The sequence below is a fragment of the Martes martes genome, assembly GCF_963455335.1.
Source record: "Martes martes genome assembly, chromosome: 7".
NCBI classification, from domain to species: Eukaryota; Metazoa; Chordata; class Mammalia; order Carnivora; family Mustelidae; genus Martes; species Martes martes.
The window spans coordinates 104,235,836-104,262,282 of record NC_137894.1 but is presented as its reverse complement, the minus strand read 5'-3'; the positions used below and the strand labels follow the sequence as shown (position 1 = coordinate 104,262,282).

At 41.7% G+C, this 26,447-nt stretch overlaps 1 protein-coding gene across 2 annotated transcripts; it reads right to left on the bottom strand.

The window, feature by feature from the left end:
* Nucleotides 1-14,826: 14,826 nt before the first annotated feature.
* Nucleotides 14,827-24,826, bottom strand: DACT1 (dishevelled binding antagonist of beta catenin 1; the record flags this gene model as incomplete). Of its 2 annotated transcripts, none has more annotated exons than XM_080809253.1 (4): nucleotides 14,827-17,918; nucleotides 21,074-21,229; nucleotides 21,984-22,116; nucleotides 24,482-24,826. In XM_080809253.1, 4 exons carry the CDS (start codon nucleotides 24,824-24,826, stop codon nucleotides 16,015-16,017), a joined length of 2,538 nt encoding a protein of 845 aa, XP_080665379.1. In that variant the 3' UTR covers nucleotides 14,827-16,014. The 2 variants fall into 2 exon arrangements, with proteins under 2 accessions (XP_080665379.1, XP_080665380.1); XM_080809254.1 differs by having other exon boundaries at nucleotides 14,827-17,807.
* Between the last annotated feature and the right edge of the window lie 1,621 nt (nucleotides 24,827-26,447).

Genomic DNA, 26,447 nt, shown 5'->3' with positions numbered 1-26,447 from the left:
ATAATATACGAATAAACTGGGCCCTGATATTATGAACCTTCTCTAATGGCCTGGACTGCTTTTCTCTAGATTAATTTTATGTAAAAAATAAATTTCCATCCATCTTAAGTCTTTGCTATTTTGAAGTTTCTGTCACTCACTGATGACCTAATCCTAACTGGTAAAAACAATGACCATAATTTCACTCACTCGACAGATTTTTCCTGAGCACCCACTGTGTGCTAAGCATTGTCCTGGCTCTGGAAATACAGCAGTCAACAAAGTAGGGAGGATCCCCCTCTTCTCTTCCCATCGTGGAGCTTGCATCCTAGCTCAACATCCACACAGATCCTATCACAGTGTATGCGTCTGGTTGGTGCTAGACTATCTGATAAGCAGGTCAACAACGAACCCTCCTGTTTCTCCTTGGCTTTAAAACGGATTTGGTGCTCATCAATCTGAGAATCTTTGTACAGATAATGCTCAAAGAAAAAAAATTCACAACTACTTTTTAAAAGAAGCAAAATTAACTGAAGGTTGCTGGAGGGGAGACTGGGGAAACTGGGTGATGGACATTAAGGAGGGTATGTGATATAATGAGCACTGGATATAAGACTGACGAATCACTGACCTCTACCTCTGAAACTAATAATACATTATATGTTAATTAATTGAATTTAAATAAAAATTTTTTTAAAGAAAAATTTTTTTTAATTTTTAAAAAAATAGTTGAGAGACAAAAAAAGATAAAGCCAACAGGACAAAATGTTAATAATTACTTAATCTAGAAAACGGGTATATTATTCTCTCTACTTTAGTGTTTGAAAAAATTTCAAATAAATGATAAATTTTTAAAATAAAGACACAAAAATTTTAACCAACCTTTCCTGCTACCATACTCCCCAACCCCCCAAATTAGGTTAAATACATTAACAAAGCCTAACGTTGCCTTGAATTGTAATAAACAATGATGGTGCCATGATCAAAATGCTGCATTGTAGTGTTACACATACTCTCTATGCATCCATTTCCTTATCCACAGTGAGGATAGGTATATGACTGTTATAAGAAGTAAATGAGATAATGTTTCAAAACCAGTTAATAAATGTTAGCTATATTCAGTTGATAGTAAATATTAATAGCTTTAAAAATACTCATAATCTTTAATTTAGTAATTCCATTTCTGTGATTCTATCCTACGAAAATAATCCAAAGTATGAGAGGAAATGTTATGAAAAAAGCTGCTCATCCCAGAGTTATTTTTAATAGGCACAAACCACAGATTTAGTGACCTTCCCCTGCCACCCTGAGTTTCACCCAATAGTGAGCTAAGGCCTCGTGCTCTGGCTCAAGCCAAGATCTATAAACCCAAGACGAGCTGGGAAGATATAGACAGGGTTGGGAAGAGGCAAAAAAACTTAAGTCCAATTTCCTGGCAAGACAGCCTTACCAGAAGGAATAGTTCAAAATGTCAAGTACATCAGGATAGAGCATAGTAAGAGAGCCAAAATGAAGCTTGACCCCTGAGATCAAGCTCCTTAAGGGAACATTCAAGAATGTGGATCCTGGAAAGATGCCCTGAGAACGGGTGGGAAAGGGAAGGAAGAATATCTCAGGCACAGTTGGTGGGTGGGCCAGAGTTGCTGAGTACTGAATAGAAAACAAAATAAATTTCCAACATGGGAGGAATGGCTAAATACAGTATCGAATACTGCAATAAAATTATTATGTACCATTAAAAAAATACTGATTAGAAAAACTATAGTAATCAGAAGAAAATGTTTGACTATTGTTAGTTACATATGGTTATATAAAGATATATACAAGTATATACCACATGCATATGTAAATGTACATATATATACTTACATAATATATGTTTATATATAAGTATATATGATATATGTATGTGTATATAAACACACACATATGTATATTTATGTATATGATAGCAACTATGGCATATGCATAGAAAAAATACTTGGAGGAGCCACATCAAAATACTAATAATTGTTTGATTAGGAAAGTAAAGTAATGTTACATTTGCCTTTTCTTATTTATTAAATTTTACTGAATATGTAAGTTTTAAATAAAATGTTTAAAAATATTTATTTTTATTTTAGAGAGAGAGTAAGCATGAATATGGGGAGAGGGAGAGAGAGAGAATATCGAGCAGACTTCCCACTGAGTGTGGAGCCTGATGTGGGGCTCAATCCCAGGACCAAGATCATGACCTGAGCCAAAACCAAGAGTTGGATGCTCGACCAACTGAGCGACCAAGGTGCTCCTAAATAACATTTTTATTTAAAAACTCAGGTGTGAGGACAAAAAGAAAATTAGACACATTCATCTAAATGTTACAGTGCTATTACTCCAGAAATTTGTTTTTTAAGAATAAAATATGTATGTCTTAGGCAACAAGCCACATTTTCCATGTCTTAAATCCTGTCCTCTAAATACCAACTGATGAGATTCTGGATAAAGAATGTTCCTCCCTTGGCCTAGTTTTGGCTTTGGGAGAATAAATGTAACTCTTCCCTGACATAGGATATCATTTAGGGGAAAAAAACTCACTTATGGGATATATATTAGTGGTCAGCAATTACCTGGGTCTTTTCCAAAGGACCAAATAAACCTTATTCATACATTACATGAAGTAACCCAAAAGAAAGCAAAGGCTATAAATATAAGGACACTTAAATTCCTCACATTGTATGTTTCTTCATTCTTATTAGGAACTTCTTGACAGAATGGGTATCATTTCAGTCCCTGAACTTACCAGAGCACCAGTTTATCTTTGATTTTGGTAACTCTATGGTTGTAATCAGAATCAATTAATCCATGCAACAGATTAATCACATGATTATCAATATCAACCATTAAGCCTACCAAAGACTTCCCATGAATTTTCTGAATCAAATGAATTTAGGTAAGTGTTTAGAATAACATTCTTTTATCAAGGATTGATTTTTAATTTAAGCTTTAAATTTTTTCTAAAGCTCTCCTAACACTTGGGGAAATGTGAATGTGTCCTGGATATTAGATAAGATGAAAATGCATTTATTTGGAAAGGCAGAGACTCTTGACTTTAAAAATCAAGTGGCAAAATAGCAAATGAAATATGATCTCATTCTAGGAACAAAAATACATATATATGCATAATTGAAGGGGATCTGGAAAGATATATAATGAAAGATGGGTAGGAATCATCTCTAAATAATAAAAATAGTATTTTATAGTCCTATTTTTTGCTTATTTATATTTTTTAAATTTTCTATAATACACATATATTGTGTTTGTAATCATAAAAGAAACTATCAATTACAAAAAACAAAACAAAACAAAACAAAACAAAACAAAAAAAACTCCCCCAGGCTCCTGAGTGGCTCAGGAGGTTTAGGTGTTCTGCTCATGTCATGATCTCTGGGTCCTGGGGTCAGGTTCCTGGCTCAGTGAGGAGTCTGCTTCTCCCTCTGCTTCTCTCCCCACTCATTCTCTCTCTCTCTCTCTCAAACGAATAAATTTTTTAAAAAATTTTAATAAAATAAAACTAAACTCCCCTTAGAGTAAAATAATAGACCTCTGTATATCCTGTTCTAGCTAAGTACAATATTCAGAAAAAAAATGCCAGAACCCACTAGAAAGCCAGAAATGTGAGACTAGCTTCCTCTTAAGTAAGGAATATAAATTTAAAAAGAAAATTTCATGGGAAAAAGATGTTCTGCAAGATTCCCTGCCCAAGTTTGCCAGTTCAAAGACTTGACACATTTTGCATAAAATTTTATTAAATAGATTTTAGGGTTGTTTACCAAAACCAAATCCTACTCTGATCATTTTGATGTTCCCCATCATGAATCACAACCTCCCAACAAAACTCTCTAGGCTCCAGCTCTCCATCCTAGTATCTGTTTGTAGCGTTCCCTTTAAAATATAACAGCTAGATGAACTAGTGATATTTAAGACTTTTTTTATGGTTTGGTAACCCTGAAATATTCACTGTTATGCTTAAATATGAAGGTAAATTATTCATTGACCACTTCAGCTGTAATGATTCCAAAGCAGCTGTTATTTACCTGGGCAACGGTCCTCAAATTAAAATAATTCTCTGAATCAGCTCTAGGCTCCATGCTGCTACTCCTTATGTTTCACAGATAGGTTGTAGCAGCTCCAAAAAAGGACTGTGGACCAAGGAGTAAGTAACCATTTTCAAAAGCATCATTATAAACTGTATTTACATTATAGTGAGAGATAGGACAATCAGGTAAATAAAAGTGACAGGTCTGAAATGAAACAAAATGATCCCAAGGAAACAAAAGGCACTTTTATATCACCTTTCAAGCAATATACATATGTGTAAAGAATGTTATGTATTTTTTAGCCCCAAAAGAAAAAGCAGTATAGAAATAAATTATATAGCTCCCTTATACCTTCTAAATTAAAGGTTTGCACCTAGAAAAAAGTAAAATAAAATTGACTGTGCCAACCCTAAATACACCCTCCTCAACACTGATAAAGGATTTCCTTGCTTTCAATGACGCTATTATATGACATTTAAGAATCAGAACACAGAAAGCCGATGTGTAAGTAGGATTCTGCTGGGTCTTTGAATTCCATCCATATAAAAATAAATGGGTCAGTGGATTCTGGTTCTGCCACGGCAGTGTGAGCCCATGATAACCTAGCCCTCCTACTGTTTACAATTAAAAGCTCTGGTAAAAATATGGGGGGGAGGAAGGGAACTACCTGAGAACTGTGAAAGTAAACAAAAGCAGATGGATTTGGGGGGATGGGTGAGTTTTCCATTCTCTTTCTCTTCTCATGCAGCTTTATCCTGAGAACAGGCTCCAGTTTCAGAGCAGTGTGTGCTACAGGCAGCTAAAATGCCAATAGAAACATCTTTTTAGCCACAGGGACCAGAAATCTTGATCCTGTGAGGGTAGAGTGAATGGGAGAAATCCCCAAAGGGAAAGAAACAGAAAGAAACAGGGCTCCCCAACTCTGCGAATGAGCCCTTCATGTAAGGTACAGACTCAAATCAACACAGCAAAGGCACTGACAATTTAAATGAGATATGAACCACCTGCATAAGTCGCAGACTAACCCCTAAACTATGCATGTGCAGGACAGACCCAAAGTGGTACATTAAAGGCTTGATTACTTTAACTGAGATTTAAACCACTGCCCACAAAGGTTAAGAAGAACTTAGCTAAAGTCAGAGCCTAGCTGGGTCGATTGCTTGCTAAAGCAAAAACATCAACATTCTCCTAAGGATTATTAAAAAAAAACCCAAAACCTATACAATATTACATCAACAATGTTCAGGATACAACCTGAAAATACTTGACAACCAAAGAAACAGGAAAATGTGACCAATTCTTTAGGGAAAAATAGTCAATAGAGGACAACCTCAAGATCACCTAAATGGTGAAACTATCAAAGACTTTTTTTTAAAAGATTTTATTTATTTGTCAGAGAGAGCGAGCACAAGCAGGGGTAGCAACAGGTAGAGGGAGAAGCAAGCTCCCAACCAAGCAAGGAGCCCCATGCGGTGCTGGATCCCAGGACCCTAGGATCATGACCAGAGCCAAAGGCAGATGCTTTACCAACTGAGACACACAGGCACCCCACTATCAAAGATTTTCAAAGAGCTACTATAACTATGCTCCATGAGGTAAAACACATTTGAAATGAATGAAAAGAGAAAGTAAAGAAACAGAAACTAAAAACAACAACAACTACAAAACACACCCATCTGGAAACTTTAGGACTGAAAAATATATTATCTAAATTAAAGAAATTTTTTTTCACTGAATGGGTCCAATAGCAGAATGTAGATAACTAAGGATAATGAAGATTGATCAATAGTAATCATCCAAACTGAAGAACAAAGAGAAAAGATTGAAAAAAAGGAACAACAGTTTCCAGACTTTAGGACAATATCAAAAAAGCCTAGGATTAGAATTCTACAAAACCATCACTAAAACAAAGAAATTAAGTTAACAAGGTGCACAGTTCAAGGTTAATATACAATATCAATTATATTCTTTTGTTCCAGCAGCAACCGGAAAAGAAAATTTACAAAACTTCTATTTACAATATCACCAAGAATCATAAAATACATAGGAATAAATCTAGCAAAAGATGACCAAGACTCTACACTAAAAACTATAAAACATTGCTGAAGAAAATTAAAGAAGATCTAAATAAATGGAAAGTTACAGCATACTCATGGATTAAAACCTCATTTTTTAAATGGCAGTATCTTTAGTACAAACTATATTCCATGTGATACCAAATCAGCAAGTTTTTGTTTTGTTTTGTAGAATCTGACAGTCTGATTCCAAAGTTTATATGATAATGCAAAAGATCTAGAGTGATCAAAGGAATTAAGTAGAAAGAGAAAGGGGCATCTGGGTGGCTCAGTTAAGCAACTGACTTTAGCTCAGGTCATGATCTCTGGGTCCTAGGATCTGCTCACAAGTCCTGCTCAGCAGGGAATCTGCTTCCCCTCTGCCCTTCCCCCTGCTCATTCTGTCTGTCTCTCTCTCTCTCAAATGAATAAATAAAATCTTTAAAAAAAAAAAAAAAAGGGGGAGAAAGAGGAAAACAAAGTTGGGAGACTTGTCCTACCTTATTTCAATACTATAAAACTACAAAAATCAAGACAGTTCGTTATTGGTTAAAAAATAAACATATAGATAAATGAAACAACAGAATCCAGAAATAGATACATACATGTGTCAACTCTGTGTGTGTGTGTGTGTGTGTTTACAAAGGTGCCAATTCAGAAGGGAAAATCATTTCAACAAAATAGTTATAGACGAACTGAATACCTGTGGAAAAATTGAACATCTACTCTTACTTCACATCATACACAGAAATTAACTCAAAAGAAGGTCATTGGCCTATATGTAAACCTAAAATCATAAAACTTCTAGAAGAAAACTCAGAAAAAAATCTTTACAACTTTGGATTAAGCAAGGTTTCCTAGATGGATACCAAAACCCAAACCATAAAAGGAAAAATAAAGAATTGGACTTGATACAAATTTAAAACTTTGGTTTTTCATAAGGCACCATTATGAAAGTGAAAAGGCAAGGGGTGCCTGGCTCAGTCAGTTGAGTGTCTGACTCTTGGTTTCAGCTTGGCCTGTGATCTCATTGATGAGTGGTGAGATTGAGCCTGCATGAACTCAGTCTCAAAGCAGATCTCTCCCTCTGTCCCTCCCCTGATAGTCGTGTGCACGTGTTCTCTCTCTCAAATAAATGAACCTTTTAAAAAGAAAAAAGAAAGTGAAAAGTCAAGCCACAAATGGGAGAAAATATTGACAACATATATCAAAGGACTTTTACATGGTATTTATAAACTCTTACAACTCAATAATATGAAGCCCAACAACACAATTTTTTAAATGGACAAACTATTTGAGCAGACAACTAATCAAAGATATACAGATGGCCAATAAGCTCATGAAAAGATACTCAACATCATTAGTTATCAGGGAAATTCAAATTAAAACCACAATGAGATATCATTACATAGCCATTAGAGTGGCTAAAATGAAGAATGAGCATGCCAAATGATAGCAAAGATATGGAGTAGCCAAATTCTCATAACCCCTGGTAGGAATGTAGAATGGAATAATTAATTTGGAAAATATTTTTTTAATTTCTTAAAATGTTAAACATATACCTACCACAAGACCAAGAGCAAGGCATTCCACTCCTGGGCATCTAGCTATAAGAAACAAAGACATCTGTCCCCACAAAGACCTGTACATGAATGTTCTTCACAGCTTTATTTATAATAGCCCCAACCTGGAAATAACCCAAATGTCCATCAACAAATAAATAAGAAAAACAAACTGCTATATATCTACACAAATACAACTTGGTAATAAAAAACGAATGAACTATTGAGACATGACACAGCATGTTAGAATCTAAAAATCATGATGTGGGAATTCAGTAAAGCGTCAGGATATAAAATCAATGCACAGAAATCAGTTGCATTTCTATACACCAACAACAAGACAGAAGAAAGAGAAATTAAGGAGTCAATCCCATTTACAATCGCAACCAAAACCATAAGATACCTAGGAATAAACCTAACCAAAGAGGAAAAGAATCTATACTCAGAAAAGTATAAAGTACTCATGAGAGAAATTGAGGAAGACACAAAGAAATGGAAAAACGTTCCATGCTCATGGGTTGGAAGAACAAATATTATAAAAATGTCTATGCTACCTAAAGCAATCTACACATTTAATGCAATCCCTATCAAAATACCATCAATTTTTTTCAAAGAAATGGAACAAATAATCCTAAAATTTATATGGAACCAGAAAAGACCCCAAATAGCCAGAGGGATGTTAAAAAAGAAAACCAAAGTTGGTGGCATCACAATTCCAGACTTCAAGCTCTATTACAAATCTATAGTCGTCAAGATGGTATGGTACTGGCACAAAAACAGACACATAGACCAATGGAACAGAATAGAGAGCCCAGAAATAGACCCTCAACTCTATAGTCAACTAATCTTCGACAAAGCACGAAAGAATGTCCAATGGGAAAAAGACAAAGGGTGTTGGGAAAATTGGACAGCCACATGTGGAAGAATGAAACTGGACCATTTCCTTACATCACACACAAAAGTAGACTCAAAATGGATGAAAGACCTCAATGTGAGACAGGAATCCATCAAAATCCTTGAGGAGACCACAGGCAGCAAACTCTTCCTAGAAACATCGCCAAAGGCAAGGGAAGCAAGGGCAAAAATGAACAACTGGGACTTCATCAAGATCAAAAGCTTTTACACAGCAAAGGAAACAGTCAACAAAACCAAAAAACAACTGACAGAATGGGAGAAGATATTCACAAATGACATACCAGATAAAGGGCTAGTATCCAAAATCTATAAAGAACTTAACAAACTCAACACCCAAAGAACAAATAATCCAATCAAGAAATGGACAGAAAACATGAACTGACATTTCTGCAAAGAAGACATCCAGATGGCCAACACACACATGAAAAAGTGTTCCACATCACTCAGCATCAGGGAAATACAAATCAAAACCACAATGAGATACCACCTCACACCTGTCAGAATGGCTAAAATTAAAAAGTCAGGAAATGACAGATGTTGGCAAGGATGCAGAGAAAGGGGACCCCCTCCTGTTGGTGGGAATGCAAGCTGGTGCAGCCACTCTGGAAAACACTATGGAGTTTCCCCAAAAAGTTGAAAATAGAGCTACCCTATGACCCAGCAATCACACTACTGGGTATTTACCCTAAAGACACAAATGTAGTGATCCAAAGGGGCATGTACACCCGTATGTTTATAGCAGCAATGTCCACAATAGCCAAACTATGGAAAGAACCTAGATGTCCATCAAGAGATGAATGGATAAAGAAGAAGTGGTATATATATACAATGGAATACTATGTAGCCATCAAAAGAAATGAAATCTTGCCATTTGTAATGATGTGGATGGAACTAGAGAGTATAATGCTGAGCGAAATAAGTCAATCAGAGAAAGATAATTATCAGATGATCTCCCTGATATGAGGAATTTGAGAGGGAGGTGGGGCATTTTGTGGGGTAGGGAAGGAAAAAAATGAAACAAGATGGGATCAGGAGGGAGACAAACTAAGAGACTCTTAAATCTCACCAAAAAAACTGAAGGTTGCTGGGGAGTAGGGAGGTAGGGATAGGGTGGCTGGGTGATGGACAATGGAGAGGGTGTGTGCTATGGTCAGTGCTGTGAAATGTGTAAGCCTGATGATTCATAGATCTGTACCCCTGGGGCAAATAATACATTATATGTTAATAAAAAAATAAATAAAATAAAAATCATGATGTGGAATGAAAAATTCAGGCAAAAAAGAGTATACTACAAAGTAATCTATACTGACAGAAAGTTAATTAGTGGTTGTCTGGAGAAAAGTGTGGAGGGAGAGATGATTACAAAAGGGATCAAAGAAACTTTTGAGAATGATGGAAATGTTTGTTATATTGATTGTGGTGGTTACATGGGTATATACATATGTCAAAACTGTTCAAATTGTGCAGTTCTCTGGACTTCAATTGCATCTCAATAAAATTATACCAAAAATAAGAAGGAGAAGGGAGAAACCAACTTATTGACAAAGGCAACAAGCAGTCCTATGCTTCCAGCCATATTGTGAATTAGATAACTTAATTGTCTCACTATAAAACAGAAATGACTGGTAAACTATTAACAAACATCCTTTTAAGTGTGTTTTGACTTCATGAGAAAGAAAGACACACAAGTTTGGTCTACCCTTAAAGACTAGGGGGAGAGATTGCTCGTCCCTTAAGCAAGGGGCTTTGGTTTATAAAGGCACTCACAGACAAGAACTTGGCTTGGATTTGGGACTGAGGCTAGGATTTGGGACTGAGACTCCCCCAGATACCTGAAAGCAGTGAAGGCCTACACCCTCAGTAAAAGGCTGGTCCAAGAAAACATTCCACTTGTTAGCCCAGGAAAAAATAAGGAAGCTCTTCTGCCTTGGGAAAGGTCTCCCCTGAGAATATATAATCACAGCCAATCCTCATGTGTGCTTACGATTTGAATATATACTACTTCTGTAGTCAGGTAACCCCAAGTAAAGAAATTAACCTAAAAGGTGGTCCAGAGGACACCTGGCAGGCTCAGTCGGAAGAGCATGTGACTCTTGATCTCAGGGTTGTTAGTTCAAGCCCTATATTGGGTGTAGAGAGTACTATAAATAAATAGATAGATAGATAGATAGATAGATAGATAGTGTTCAGGCTAAAAATGTCCCTGAAGCACCTAGCAGAAAGAAACAAAGCTTCTCAGTATGAAAAAATTCTGAATCAAGCCTCACGGGATTCCCTAATAATACCCCACTAGGAAGTGAGCTCACAATACAAAATAACAAAATACATTAGAAACCTAGAAAGGTAATATATGTGCAAAGGTATAGCACTTGCATTTACACTTTTGTTGCTAAATATTTGAATTTTTCTGAACAAAAAAGTAACCGATAAAATCTAGTGCCTTTTTTCTCATTAAGAACACACTTGGAATCCCACTAAAAGGAATTAGAAATTTTATCTACTATACAGGTTCATGAAATAAATGAAGGAAGCAAATTACAGAATAATACATATAGATTGGGTCTACATTTTTTAAGAAAAAATATAAAGGTTATGTATTTGTATGTGCATATAACAGAATATGGAAACATATACACCAAACTTACTGAAGAGTGAGATTTGAGGAGGATTAACAGAATTTAAACACCTATGCTTTGTTCAGATAGAGTCTTTTCTTTTTTGACAATGAGCATCTGTAATTTATCTCAATAAAGGAAAACATTTTAAAGAGTTTTTTTGTTTATAACAATGGCAGCTACTTTGTCACTGAAAATAATGGACAAAACCCAATTTTCCAAGTGCAACACAACTGCTAGCTAGAGAAGTCAAGCAATGGACAGAGGAGGACAAACTGAAGGTTCTTGAAAAATCCTGTTTTTCATGCTTCTCTTCGGTTGGCATTCTGTCACCTAAAATGTAATTATTTAGAAGCTGGTTTTCAGAAAGCATCCCCTTCTGAGAATAATGCTCATTGAGAACAACTTGGATTCAAGAACTGACAGCAGGTCACAGTTGCCTTAAACAATAATCTTTATAGCCTGCCCCCAAAGAGATCGGATCACAGCATTAGAAAAGATGGTGAGATCATCCCCTTGCTTGTGCTTGAGTTAAATTTAATCAGGTAGTCAAAGAAATTCTAGTCCAAGCAGAATGACAGGTTGCATATAAAAACAGATGAATAAGGGTGCCTGGGTAGCTCAGTTGGTTAAGCATCTGCCTTTGGCTCAGGAAGCTCAGGTCATGATCCCAGGCTCCTGGGATGGAACCCTGTTTTGGACTCCCTGCTCGGTGGGGTGTCTGCTTCTCCCTCAGCAGCTCCTCTGTTTGTGCTGTCTCTCTCTGATAAACAAAAAATTTTTTTAAAAAATATGAATAGTAAAAGACTAAACATTTTGAAGAACAGAATTGTCTGAGAGTTCTTGCTAAAAAGATGTCTTATTATAAAAGAAAAAAGATTTCTTACCTTTATAAGCCATGGAGAAATTACTTGCTATGTTCCGTAAGTTAAAAGCCTTCTCAGACACAAGAAGTATATAGGGTATAGGAAAAGAAAATTTCCAAGATAAAATTTTAAAAAATGGTTAAGGAATTGTTGTTGTGTTGAAATTTAGCATATGAAAAATTCATTATAATTGACTACATTTCATAGTAAATATGAGACTGGGCTGATTCTAGTTTCCTTTTAATAAAATTTGTCTTCCCATTGGCCAAATTTGGGACATGCTGAGCATCAAAAACAAACAAACAATAACTATGATTATAAGATATCAAATAAACAAAAATCCATGAGTCCACCGTGATATTCAAAGAAGAAAAAGGGATATTATTAACAATAGCCAAACTATGGAAAGAGCCCAAATGTCCATCAACTGATGAATGGATAAAGATGTGGTACATGTACATACATAATGGAATATGATTCAAGTAATATTATTTGAATATTACCCAAAAAAATCTTGTCATTTGCAACAATGTAGATAAAGCTAGAGCATATTATGCTAATAAGTCATCAGAGAAAGACAAATATCCTATGATCTCACTCAAATGTGGAATCTAAGAAAGAAAATGGGTGAACAAAAGGAGATGGAAATAAACCATAAGAGACTCTTAATATAAGAGAACAAACTGAGGGGTGATGGAGGGAGGCGGATGGGGTATGGCTAGGTGGGTGATGGGTATTAAAGGGGACACTTGTGATGAGCACTGGGAGTTGTATGTAAGTGATAAATCACTGAATTCTACTCCAGAAACCAATATTGCTCCGTATATTAACTAAAATTTAAACTAAAAAAAAAGGAAAAGGGAAAAAAATAAGGAAAGCCTTTTTTTGTAGAATGTAGAAGGAAAGATATTTAGAAAACCACCATTGTGAACCCCCAAGGCAGTAACTGGTTCATGCAAGGATCAGCAGTGTAAGCTAAAGCCATTAAGCACAATGTTGTGAAGAACTGCCACACAATATTGAAGAATCACCCACAAATAATAACCATTTGCAGAGAGAAAAAGCTTTATAATGGAGAAATCTCTGCTCATCCCCTTAACCAAGGAATCACTCTTAAATTCAGTAATAGTAGGGCAATCTGATTTGTTTCTTAATGTGAAGCAATAAAAACACAAAAGATCACTAGTGAAATCTTCTTGCCAGGAATGTTTAACCTGAATCTAACCAAGCCTTACATGGTTTACAGGAAATAGAAGGATTAGGCATTAGAAGACAGCATAAGGAAACAACCAAATCCAGAATGTAAGCCCTTCTCTAACTATGAATTTAAAAACCCAGTGTCACTTTAAAGAAATGGGAGGAGACTATTCTAAACTAAAAAGACAAAAGATCTACAACCAAACACCACATACTGACTGAAACCTGGCAAGTTAAAGGGAGGAAACTGCTGTTAAAAAGTCTGAAACAGGGGCGCCTGGGTGGCTCAGTGGGTTAAGCCTCTGTCTTCGGCTCAGGTCATGATCCCAGGGTCCTGGGATCGAGCCCCGCATCGGGCTTTCTGCTGGGCAGGGAGCCTGCTTCCTCCTCTCTCTCTGCCTGCCTCTCTGCCTACTTGTGATCTCTGTCAAATAAATAAATAAAGTCTTTAAAAAAAAAAAGTCTGAAACAAGGGGCACCTGGGTGGCTCAGTTGGTTAAGTGACTGCCTTTGGCTCAGGTCATGATCCAGTTGGTTAAGTGACTGGCTTTGGCTCAGGTCATGATCCCGCAATCCCGGGATCGAGTCCCACATCAGGCTCCCTGCTCAGCAGGGAGTCTGCTTCTCCCTCTGACCTCTCTCCTCTCGTGCTCTCTCTCTCCCCCAAATAAGTAAATAAAATCTTTTTTAAAAATTTAAAAAAAAGAAGTCTGAAACAAATTGGAAAATCTGAATAGAGATTAAATATTAGATGATATTCAGAATTATTGCCAGTTTTCCTTAGGTGTGATCATGACGTTTTAGTTCTATATTTTACTTCTATCCTAAGAATTTCTTTGTTCTTAGGAAATACATACTTAAGTTTTTAGACAGGAATTACCATGCTGCCTGAAATTTACTTTAAAGGAGTAGAGCAGGGGCGCCAGGGTGGCTCAGTGGGTTAAGCCTCTGCCTTCAGCTCAGGTCATGATCTCAGGGTCCTGGGATCGAGCCCCGCATCGGGCTCTCTGCTCCACAGGGAGCCTGCTTTCTCCTCTCTCTCTCTGCCTGCCTCTCTGCCTACTTGTGATCTCTCTCTGTCAAATAAATAAATAAAATCTTAAAAAAAAAAAAGTTACTAAAGGAGTAGAGCAGTGTGGTGGAGAGGGAAGATTGCCAAAATCTGTCTTTAAGCTTCAAAACCAGGAATATGGTTTAACCTAATATATACGTAAAGAGAGTTAAAGCAAGTGTTAGCAATTGTTAGCAATTGTTGAATCTGGGTGTTGGCTATACAGGTGTTTGCTCTCATTTCAACTTTTCCGCGTCAGAAATTTTTTTTATACTGAAAAGTTGGGGGAGTAGGAAGACTCTTCTCAGAAATATTCTCCTTGGATGACACCTACCAAATTTACCTTAAATTTTAAGGAATTACCTTAACTATTCTAAAGAAGTGGTTTGCTTTTCATTTGTTCACTCACCATCCAATCGAAGCCTATGCCTAAAACCTGCTTCAATTATTGCAAATATTCTAATGCTTAGAATAGAAATTCCAAAACAATCAGTACAAGATTTTTATGTGTAACTGTTTTTATACCCAAACAACAAACTTAACAGCAGTAAAACAAATTGTTTATTACAGCATAAAATGCGTTATATTAAATTTACACAATGATATATAAAAACACATACTGTTTATATCATACAGTAATTTAACATCCATAGAAATATCAAAACAAATACTACTCATGCACAAAACATGCATATATTGGTATAAAAAACAATTTTACACAATACTGTTTACCAAAACAATTTTTTTTTTTTAAAAGCCCTTCCAGACAGGGTCAGTGGTCCAATCTGGACTGGATTGCACTAAAATGTTCAGGCCAACGCTTAGGTGGCACAGTGCTCAGTGAGCAATTCTGGGCTTGGAGTCACACCCAAGGGTTATTTCATTAGGGCTAAATTTCTCAGTACCCCAGGACCAAAACTCTATCCCAAAGACAAGTCCTTCCAGGAAGAAATGGTTGGATCAGCTACAAATCAGGGAGGAGGAAAAAGGCATCAAAATGTTGGCTAATCGGCCCTTAAAGCGTTACTGTAACTAGGGCCTAGGCACCAAATGCGGCAAAAGTTTTAGTGAATCCTTTTAAGGTTATTACCAGCCTCCCAATCCAGGTCACCAGCTCTGGATCTAGGGGCTGGTCTTCAAGTTCTGAGTCCAGTAAACCAAACAGTTCTGAGAAGAAAATAGAATGGGGACCCATCTAAGAAAGGGAGACTATATTGAAAATTACAGAAAACAGTGACTGTCCATCGTACCTACTTCACACAACTGTATGTGATGCCTCTCAACAGGAAAACCCTGGTGGAGACACTGCCCGAGAGAACCAAGAAGCAAACGTATGTCCTAGATTCCATCAACCCGATCTTCAGATCAAAAGGTCCCATTCCCAGTAAGACTGGACCATCGAAACCTGTGCCTTCACAGATGCTCGGAGAATTTCCGATAAAAATCACCTGATACCACAAAATTCATTCACTATCACCACCATTAAAAACCCAGTATTTACTCCTAGCCAACAAAAAAACATTCTTTACCTTCCATTAAAGGCACTAGTGTCCCTACAGGATGAAGACGAGACAACTGACCTCAGGGTAACCGCAACAAAAGGAAAGCATTCCGTGAAACCACCACACACAAAAATAAGACGCAACCTTTTCCTCTAGAAAACTAGAAAACACCCCGCTCTCCCCGCCAGCGGCGTTCCTTAGACAGTCGTCATGAGTTTCAGAGAGCCGGACCGAAAGCGGAGGATTTTCTTCTTGAGGTTATGCGAAGCCTTAATTTTGACAAAGGTTTTCGTGGGGTTGCTGTGGAGGTCTGGGGCCGTGACCGCCTGGATGGGGAGGGTCTGGACGAACTGGGACCAGATGAGGCCCCCGCTTTCCTCGGAGTCACTCGAGCTCGTGCTGTCGCCCGCAAACTCACCCTCGCTCACGCTGGACTCGCTGTCCCCGAAGCAGTTGGTGGTGTAGTTGCTGCGCTCGTCCTCGCTGGTGTCCAGCACCGTGGAGTGGAAGAGCGACTCGCACTCGGCCGAGTACTCCGAGTCGCTGGCCACGTAGGCGTAGGGGCTGGCGTAGGGCAGCGGCACGGCGGCGGGATACAGCCCCACGTGCTCGCGCCGGCCGCGCCGCGACCGCCGCAGCGCCTCTTCCAGGGACACCTCGGCGGCCGAGCGCCAGCGCCGCGAGTCGGTTCGCTTGTGCTTGGGTTTGGCCACCAGCGCCTCCCGGCCGTGGCCGTGCGCCCTGCCCCCGGCCCTGTGGCCCGCGCCGGGCGCCCGGCTGGGGAGACCCGCCTCGGGCTGGCCGCCCCCGCCCTTCCTCCCGCGGGACGAGGCCTTCCTGAGTTTCCTGTTTGTGTCCGCGTCGTCGGGGAACCGGCACTTCTTGCCCGCCACGCGGCTCTTCTCCCTCACCGGGGGCAGAGCGCTGTCCGGGCCGTGGAGGGCCGGGGCGCCCCGGTGCTTCGGGGCCGAGCCCCGCGGGAGTGCCGCGGTCCGGGCGCCGCGGTGGGGCCTGCCGCCCGAGGCCTGCGGGCCCGGGCCCGACGGCGCCTTCGCCGGGGGCCCTTCCTCCAGGCTCTGGGAGGAGGAGCCCTCGCTCTTGAAATCCAGCGCCGGCCGCTCTTCCACCGCGAAAGCCGCAGGCGGCGGCGCCGCGGGCACAGGAGGGGGCGCTGCCGGAGGGGCGAGCGGCGGGCCGCTCTTCTGGGACAGCTTTTTCAGCGGCTGGACGGCTTTGCCCTCCGGCGGCGGCGCAGGGCCCCTCCCGGGGCTCTCCTTGGCAGGGGCGGCTAGGACCTGAATGCTGTCTTTGGGGGACTCCCCTGGGACAGCGGTGGGACACCGGGCGTGTTCCTGGGAAGCGGGCTTGGCATTTTGGGGCAGATGCTTGGCTGGAAGTTCCGTGGCGACGCCGGGCAAGCAGCCCTCCGGTGGGGACAGCCTCTTGCTTTCCACGTGCTCTGCCTTGGATTCCTTTGACCACTGCTTCAGTGGGGAGAATGTCCCGTGGTCCAAAGAAGGGATTCCGCCCGAGGGCAGAAGCACCTGTTTAGAATTCTTAAGGTTCCCGCTGTTGCCCTGTGAGACACCCCCAGTCACTCGGACACAGACACTCCCGTTCCTCAGAAGCCCCTTCGTGGGGTCAGCATTCACACTGGTTCTTGGTTTGTTGGTCCTTACAGGGTGTGTTTTTTTCTGGACCAGGCTCAGAATGTAGCCATCCATTTTCTTACTGGACGAAGGATGGGGAGCAGACCACAAACTGCTTGGAGATGGCAAGGAAGTGTCTGTCTTGACGGCGTCCAGCTCAGAGCCCACACAAAGGTCACTGGCATGGTTACCAAGCCTCTCCTCTTCCCTCAGAGGGTTGCCCGTCAGACAAAGGAGAAACATTGGGCTCTGCACCGCCACGGCATGAAGTGGGCTTGGATAGCGATACACATCGTTCCCGTTCTTAGACACCAGATCACACTGGTACTTGGGATTCACATCTGCAATGATACCAAGGGAATTAAATTGTGATGTGGAGTGGGTATGGCAAACTGGCCCTGAGGCCTGGTCTTCACGGTGGCCTTCTTTATATTCCAACCATCCTATGAGATCTGAAAAACATTTAAAGGTACACTCTGAAGAAATTAATTGGTCAGCGCCAGCTTGACTCAGGCCAATTTCTAGGAAAACAAATTCACACATAGAGAATGCTAAAGAATCAACTATTCCTACAAGCTACTGTACTCTTTTACATACAGCCCATACTACTGGATGAGGGAAGAAATATTTAACAAAGAAATTCGTAACAGGAAATGATATATCCTCTGAAGGAAAAGTATTCAGCCATTAAAAATACTTTCAGTGTGTTGAGCCTCTGCCTTCTGCTCAGGTCATGATCTCCCGGTCCTGGGATCAAACCCCACATTGGGCTCCCTGCTCAGCGGGGAGCCTGCTTCCCCCTCTCTCTGCCTGCCTCTCCGCCTACTCATGATCTCTGTCAAATAAATAAATAAAATCTTAAAAAAAATCCTTTAAACTATTGAATAATATGGGGGAAATGCTTTAAAGTTTAGTGAAAATCATGATATAATACCAGACTATGATTATAATTTTATTGACTGTATATATATGCAAAGAGAAAAGTCTTAGATGAAGCACACCAGGATGCCAATAGTAGCACTGCAGTGTAGAAAGCAAGTGAGATTTTCTTCTTTATTTCCTATTTTCTACATTTTCCATAAATATGCACTGCATTTACAACTAGAAAAAAAGTTTTTTGAATCATTCTTTCTCTGGGCTACTCTACCCTCTGTATTCTATACCTGGTTACCTTTTGAAATACTGCAGATAAACTGTACTTTCTGGGAGCTTTCTCCTCATTTTCTATCTTTTCAGACCTACTTAATGACATGTGTTTGGTATAATCGTCAATTGGAAGTTCAAAGAAACTGATCAAATTTCAATGAAGATTAACCAAATGTAAATAATAATCACCTTATATTTTCAATACTGACACTAAAAACTAAAGCAATATTTTTTAAATAGGAAGGAATTCTTGATAAGGTTTTAAAAGATTGAGTTGTAGTTATTAATGAATAAATTTTCCACATCTCAAAAATGTAGATGCCAAAATACAAGGAAATCAAGCTTTCTTGCTTAATTAAATGATTTTGATGTCTTACCCTTGGTGACTATTATAAATATGAAATCCCTTTAATGAAATTTAGCTAAGGAAAATCAAAGTTTTTGTCACTATTTAATATATCCTGTATTATACTTATTCACTCAAATATTGAAAAACTACTATGTGCCAAAGTCTATGTAAATTGCTTAATTTAAGGGAAAGCTCCAAGACCTTCAATGGTAATTAGCAGCCCTGGGGAAAAATATGTTCTGGACACAAAAAAGATAGGATTCATTTGTGAAGAAAAGATTATTATAAAGTAAAAGTGCTGTGTCCTTACCCCCCTCCCCCCCCACACACCCCTCTACTCCTAATAAACAGCTAAATATAAGAAAGGGAAACCTTTTTAGCTAATATTGTTGCCCATCCCTCCTCCTCCACTACTCTATCTTCGCCCTACATTTAAACATTGTCCTATGTTTACCTACACTTTACTATTCTGTCCCTATTCCCGACTGAGTTAAGGAGCGAAACAGAAATCTCAGTCCCCAAGGCCCAGTACAACTGCCTCAATTATGTGAAGATGTGGCATTTGGGAGGTCAGGGGTGTGTCCTCAAGGAAAACCTTTACCAAAGCACCTTTAATGGGTTTTAAAGTTTCCCTCTGAAACCAGAGCTGCAGAGTGAAGGGGAGCAATTACCAATGAACTTGAGGCCTAGACACTCTAGATAACACAGATTTGTGCTTCCCCAAGTGATTGCTGCTGACAGCACACAGTACAAACACCAAAAAAAACAGCCAGTTAGCAGCCTCCATTGTTTGGCATGATGTTTTCATTGCTTGGACCTCAAAAATTCAGCCTTCTGCCCAGGTGGAGGACACGGGCAAACCGAGGGTATAGTGACTTGTGCTGGCACCCACAGCTCCTCTCCATGTTTTCTCTGCTCTTCTGAGGAACCACAGTAAAGCAGAACTACGCAAGGAGTCCCAAGTTTCAGCAACAACTCTGCCATTCAGCAAATGAGGAGCCTCTGACGAGCTGTTTCATAAAACCAAATTCCTCCTCTGTTCAATGAGAAGGTCGAACACAATAATTTCTGAATTCCCTTGGTGTTGTGGAAAAAACTTGGACCTGGCAGTTAGTCCCGAGCATGGTCCTGCCTCTGCTACCCACTACGTATATAACCTTAAACAATTAACCTAAACTCACTGGACCTCCTTTTTCTGAGACATAAGATGGAGCTAGCGATACCTGCACACCCTGCAGAACTACTGGGAGGATTCAAGGGAGATAAATGTATGCAGAGCACCTAGTACAGTGTGGGACATACAGAGGAAATGCAGAAACTCTTCCAATACCAACAACTGCACGACTCTCTCTGGAGGTCACTGCAAGGATAGCCCAAAATGGGGAAGAGTGGCACATGGCCCAGGGGAATCTCATCCCGACCACCTGCTAGAAGAAAAGACAGCTGCCATAGTACAAGACATTCCGGAGAACGTGGAGGGGTCACTGCTCCCTGAAGTGCCAATCAGTCTGACAGATAAATTTAACTTAGACTAAGTCTGAGCTTTCAATGATTAAAAGAAGAAAAAAACAGATCCAAAGTGGTTTTCAAGAGAAAATGCAAACAAGTTAAGCTAACAGCAAAGGCTCGCAAACAGAGCCCAAGAGACCTGTAATATTGGGACAGGATTTCTAAGGACAAGCTATCTTGCCATCATCAGCTAACTGATACCCAAGGAGGACCTGAAGAGTGGTCATCATGGTTCTAAATCAACTATGTCATGAAATGTAGCACACTGATGAAATGCTCTGACCTTCTGTTTTTCTATCAATAGAAGGGGTTGAAGCTATATTATCTTTAAGGGCCTTTCACCCCTTCCAGTTAAAAATGTCTATCAAGGGGCACCTATCAAGGTGGCTCAGTGAGTTAAGCCTCTGCCTTCAGCTCAGGTCATGATCCCAGGGTCCTGGGATGGAGCCCTGCATCGGGCTCTCTGCTCAGGGGGGAGCCTGCTTCCCCCTCTCTCTCTGCCTGCCTCTCTGCCTACTTATGATCTCTCTCTCTCTCTCTCTGTCAAATAAATAAATAAATAAAACCTTTTAAAAAATGTCTATCGATTCTAAAAAGTCTTACCTGCAGATTTGGGGCAACCATCTGAGATAGTCAAGGTTGCCTCCAAGGGGCTGCAAAAGCAGGTGCTGGAATGACAACTGGATAAACACTCACTGAAGACCGAGTTAGAGGAATTGGAAAGGGATCCTGAAGCCCCATCACTCAGCTCATAAAACCCTACAAATAAAAACACCATTTGGAATTAAGATCATGTCAAGCAATAGTACACATTTGTGCTTAAAAGGAAAAGGGTTAATCAACTAGGAAAGGTAGGAGAAGGAGACAGTGGTAGTAGGGGGCAATTTTGGTTCACTGGATTTAGCGTTGTGCCTGTATGATTTTATTTCAGGCAATTCTTAGGAAAAGGCCAAGAGCCCATAACTATGGATACATTTCAAAGTTACTCTCACCCTCAAATTGACCTTCCTCCTTGACCCCACCTTTAAAGATGTGCAAGGAAAGAGACTTAGATCTCTCAAAGCCTCAACTTTATCGTGAAAGTCTCAGGAAGAATAATTTGAAGAATAAAACAAATCTAGTTAAGAAGCCAAATGGCTTAAAAGAAGAAAAAAAAAAAAACTTTTGAAGTGGTCTCAGGAAGTTGAAGTGTGACTAATTTTCTAGCCCAGTTCTGACTTTCTCAAGTTTCAAAGGAGGACTGCTCTTCCAGAAATTTGAATAGAAGCTTTTATTTTTAAACTCAGGGGACTCCAGTCAGATCAATCTCATTATTAAAAATTTTGTCATCTGGTTTTATTTCCCTCTCATACAACTGAATGGCAGACTGCTTTTTTTTTTTTTTTTTTTTTTTTTAAATCTCTCTGCCCTAGAAACAAACTCCATTGCCATTTGCAGGTCTGGGAAGGCTAAACCCAGGGGGCTGAAGTAGAACTTGAGTGCAGAATTCCTGTCCTTGTGCTCACACACTCACCTGAGCTCGGCCGACTGTCTGTCTCCAGGTGCTCTTCAGATGTCTTTTCTACATCTAGTCTCAGGTCACTTATCTGCTTGTCAAGTTCTTGCAACTGATTCAACAGACCAGCATCTCTTCTCCTCAGACAATTCTGATTAGGAAGAAACACAGAAAGGAAAAATGAACACATTTTTGGTCACAAAGAACCAGAAAGTCTGCTATCAGTACTCAAATTACGATTTAAAGAGTTCACTAGAGGCGCCTGGGTGGCTTGGTAGTTAAGCAGCTGCCTTCAGCTCAGGTCTTGATCCCAGTGTTCTGGGATGGAGCCCCACATCAGGCTCCTTGCTCAGCGGGAGGCCTGCGTCTCCCTCTCCCACTCCCCCTGCTAGTGTTCCCTCTCTCGCTGTCTCTCTCTCTCTGTGTCAAATAAATAAAATCTTTAAAAATAAATAGAGTTCACTAAATCTTCCAAAAGCAAAATTTTACTCGATGACCTGAAATTTAAAACAAACAAACAAAAAAACCCTTCAAGAATATGTCCTATGTTTAGTGTTACTTTCTTGCATTTTGTGGTGCTATAAAGTTTTTTCATAAAAACAGGACTTGCTTTTTGTTTCAAAGAATATATACAAATTCGCTTTTTATAGGTAAGGATAAGGAGATTTTTTTAAACCCTCTGCGTACAGCCAATTTTTCACAAAACCATACTTCACAGTAGACTCTAATTTGAAGTCAGGGTGTGAGATATTTCCTACAGTACACTATACTCTTACTTAGGTGAGATTTTCTGGCCAAATATCCCACAGTTTTGTTTTCTATTAGCTGCTTTGTGGGGTTTAATCAGTCTTAAGGCCTTTGAAAGTGAGAAACTAATACTAATAGCCAGTGCCAAGTATAATGTGAGCCGGCAAAATCCAAAACCCTCAAGGGAAGGTCCATCAAGATTTGAACTCAACTTGGGTTTCCAAAGGTGACGGATCTGTAGTGCTAACTCACAGCGCCACCTAGTGCTTCCTACTGCTGGGAAAGCAAGAGAACTAAAAAGGCATCTGGTTCAAATCATGAATGCCAAGTCTACAAATGAAAATAGTACCACAAACACTGACTGGACTGAAATTCTCCTGACATGTAGCCTTACTCCCCTCCAGGGGACAACAGGAATGTGCCACTCACAATCTTGAAACTCGTGAAGAGAAAAAGGTGCTATTGTACAAGACAATGCATAAAATGTCAATGACCAAGGCATAGCCGGCAAGAATTGACTCAAATCCACATTACACACGAATCTAGTCTGCTACCAAAAACCAGTAAAATGCCAAAAAAGGTATTGCACAAACCAGGATGCATCTTTAAAAAATAGATGCATAGGAATATTATCCCTCCTGTCTGTCCTTTGACTTAAAAAGCTTGTAGACAAAACCCATATATGTCTGTTTACTAGAATCCGCTTCTTAAGGCAAAATAAACCAAAGTAAAAGCACTTTGATGCTGAGAGAGAAAGAGGGAGAGAGGAGAGAGAAAAATTATCTGCAAAGAGATAATACAAGAAACCCCTTGACAAATAACCACGCAACATCACCTATGTTCACTATTGTAGGAGGGACATTATCTAGCATGTGTCTAGTTTCAGACAGTATCACATGTTCAGAAAAATATTTTTTTCCTCTTTTCAAAACTACATTTTTGAGGTCACCATAACAAAGCTGCCGCCATTATTCTGAGGCGGGGTCAAAAGCTGTTCATCAATACATTAAGCGCCAAAGTTCTTTTTCTTCCCCATTAATGCAGACGGCATAGAATGACTGAGACACTGACGGAAATCCCGTAAGATTAATGCTGCCTAAGAGCAGGTTCTCTCTTCTCCCACCTCCACCGCCCTTCACATAAAATACGAGAGGACGGGGCACTTTCTCCAGCCAAATTTCTATCATTTGCATGTTTTAGCTGCCTCATACAAAGGGCTTCTATTTGAAATTAAGCAGCAGCCCAGGCAAAAGCTGGCATGCCGAGAGTCCCGGGAGGGGCAGGGCTCCCTACGTGCGCTTCCGCGTAATCGTAAAATTCAGCTTTGGACAGTTAACCTCGCCACAAGCCCCCTCCTCGGCTTTTGTCCCCTCTCGGCGGGAGGACACGAAGCTAAGACCTCCAAAAGAAATGGTGTTATAAAGGAGGGTTTGCAAACATTCAGGGAGAGGGCGTTGCATTCGTCTAACTAGAGAGACTGAAGGTTACAACCAGGCGACTCCAAGAATCCCGAAGGCAGCGCGAGGAGGGGAAAGCTGCCACCCCCTCCCGGCAATCCGCGCGGGGTCGCCAGCCCCTCACCTGACACAAAGCGGGCACACGCCAGAAACGCGTGGGCGCCTGCGGCCCACGCGGGAATGGAGGTCCGGGATCCGGGAGAATCCCCCAGCCGGAGGCACCCTCGCGCCCACCCCCAGACCACCTGCCCGAATCCCAGCCCCTGTGCAGGGGTAGGTGCAGCCGTGCCCCTACCTCCAGGCACGACCTACCAATTGCTTCCGCAGCAGCAAGATATTCTCCTCCAAGAACTTCTCCTCCAGGCGGCTGCGTTGCGCCGCCTCCCCCGGCAGCTCCGCAGCGCGGGGCGCAGTGACTCCCGAGCCCCCCGCGCCACGCAGGGCGCCCCGAACCAGCAGCTCCTGGCGCTGGCGCAGGTACTCCAGCTCCGCCAGCCCGGCCAGCGTGGCCTCCTGCCGCTCCCGGGTGCGCTGCCGCTCCGTGTCCGCCTCGCCTTTCTCCCGCCAGCGCCCCTCGGGCTCCAGCGCGCGCTGCTCGCCCCGGGCCGGCGCCTGCGGCTCCAGCTCCCTCGCCGTCCCGGCCGCACTCGGCTTCATGGCCCCGACCCTCGCAGCGAGCACCCGTCACCGCAGCCCGGCCGCCCGGGCGGAGGAGCGGGCGCTAAGGCTGCGGCCGAGGGCTCATGCCGCCCTGGGACGGGGCACGGCGACGGGGCGACAGCCAGAAGCGCTCGGGACCCGCTCGCGGCCGCGGGCTGCAGCCGTCCGGGCCCGGGCGGCGCAGTCCGCTGTCGCCGCGCGTCCCTCGCCGCGGCCCCGCAGCTGATAACGCCCTGCCCGGCGCTACGTCACGCGCGGCGGCCCGGCAAACCCCCGCCTGGCGCCCGCCTCCCCGCGCCGGCCCCTCCGCTCCGAGGCCCGCTCCCCCAGGCTTCCCCCTCTTCTGTCAGGGGCGCCGCTGGCGCTCGGCGCCGGCCTCCTCCTCTCTCGGCCCTCCCCGCTCCTCCCTGTCTCCTCCCCCGCTCTTCCCGCGGGCCTCCTCGCCCCCTTTTCGGGTTTACTGCACCCAATTTTTGCCTCGTTCCTTATTGGCTCTTTTGCCTCGCACAAAGCGAGGGGCGAGCGCCTCGAGTCCCAGCATCCTGTTACAGTCGGCCTCGCAGGCAGGGTCGCGAAGGGACGCAGCAGTTGGGCTCCCCCGAGAACTTTCTGAAACTCGACCGAGTTGCTGCACACAATCTTAACCCTTTCCCCCCACGTCCACTGTTCGCATCCACTCACACCGATTTCGGTTTCTTTTACCTTGCCGAGCAAGGTACTTAGAGTGGATTCAAAGACCATTTCTGTGGGTTTGGTTTCCTGGACTCTGCGTTGTAAAGGCAAGCAATACCAAAGCACAGTGCAATGTTGTTCTAAAACTGTCTAACTCTTAGTTTTGTGGCTATTGTTTTGATTTGATTTGATTTGATTTTTACAGAAGGCATATAAAATTAGGCAGGAGGATGTTGCTGTAAACCAAGCGGTTGCATCAATTATTTTACAAGCCTGGGGTTTAATGCTGGCGCGCACACCTGTGCGCTTGGGTTTTTGTTTGAGTTTTTTATTGTTGTTATTTGCTATCTTGGGCAAACGCAAGAGCTCTGACTCTGAAACCAGACTGTCTGAATGTGAATCCTGTTCCAGCCTTGATTAGCTGTGCAAACAAGTTACTTCATTTCTCTATGCCTCTCTTTCCTCAACAGTAAAATGGAGCTACTGGCTGACTATGCCAATTAGAAGAATTACAGTAATATACGGTATATAATATGGTGGGGCGAGGGTGTGCGTTTACAACATGGCAGGCACATAGATGGTCAGTACAGGAGTTGTGGCTTTTTGTTTTCTTCCAGAGGGACCTATGAACTTTCCCCCAAAGTAGCATTTGTGGAATGGTCACCTCTGCCTGGCACTCTGGTCGTAGGGACTTTGGGTGGAAAAGAGGTTTGGAAGCACCACTATTGGTTTGTCTATGGAAAAGCACCATATCTATTTTTAAAAAATCAATACATCAGGGGCGCCTGGGTGGCTCAGTAGGTGAAGCCTCTGCCTTAGGCTCAGGTCATGATCTCAGGGTCCTGAGATCGAGCCCAGCATCGGTCTCTCTGCTCAGCAGGGAGCCTGCTTCCCCCCTCTCTCTGCCTGCCTCTCTACCTACTTGTGATCTCTGTCTGTCAAATAA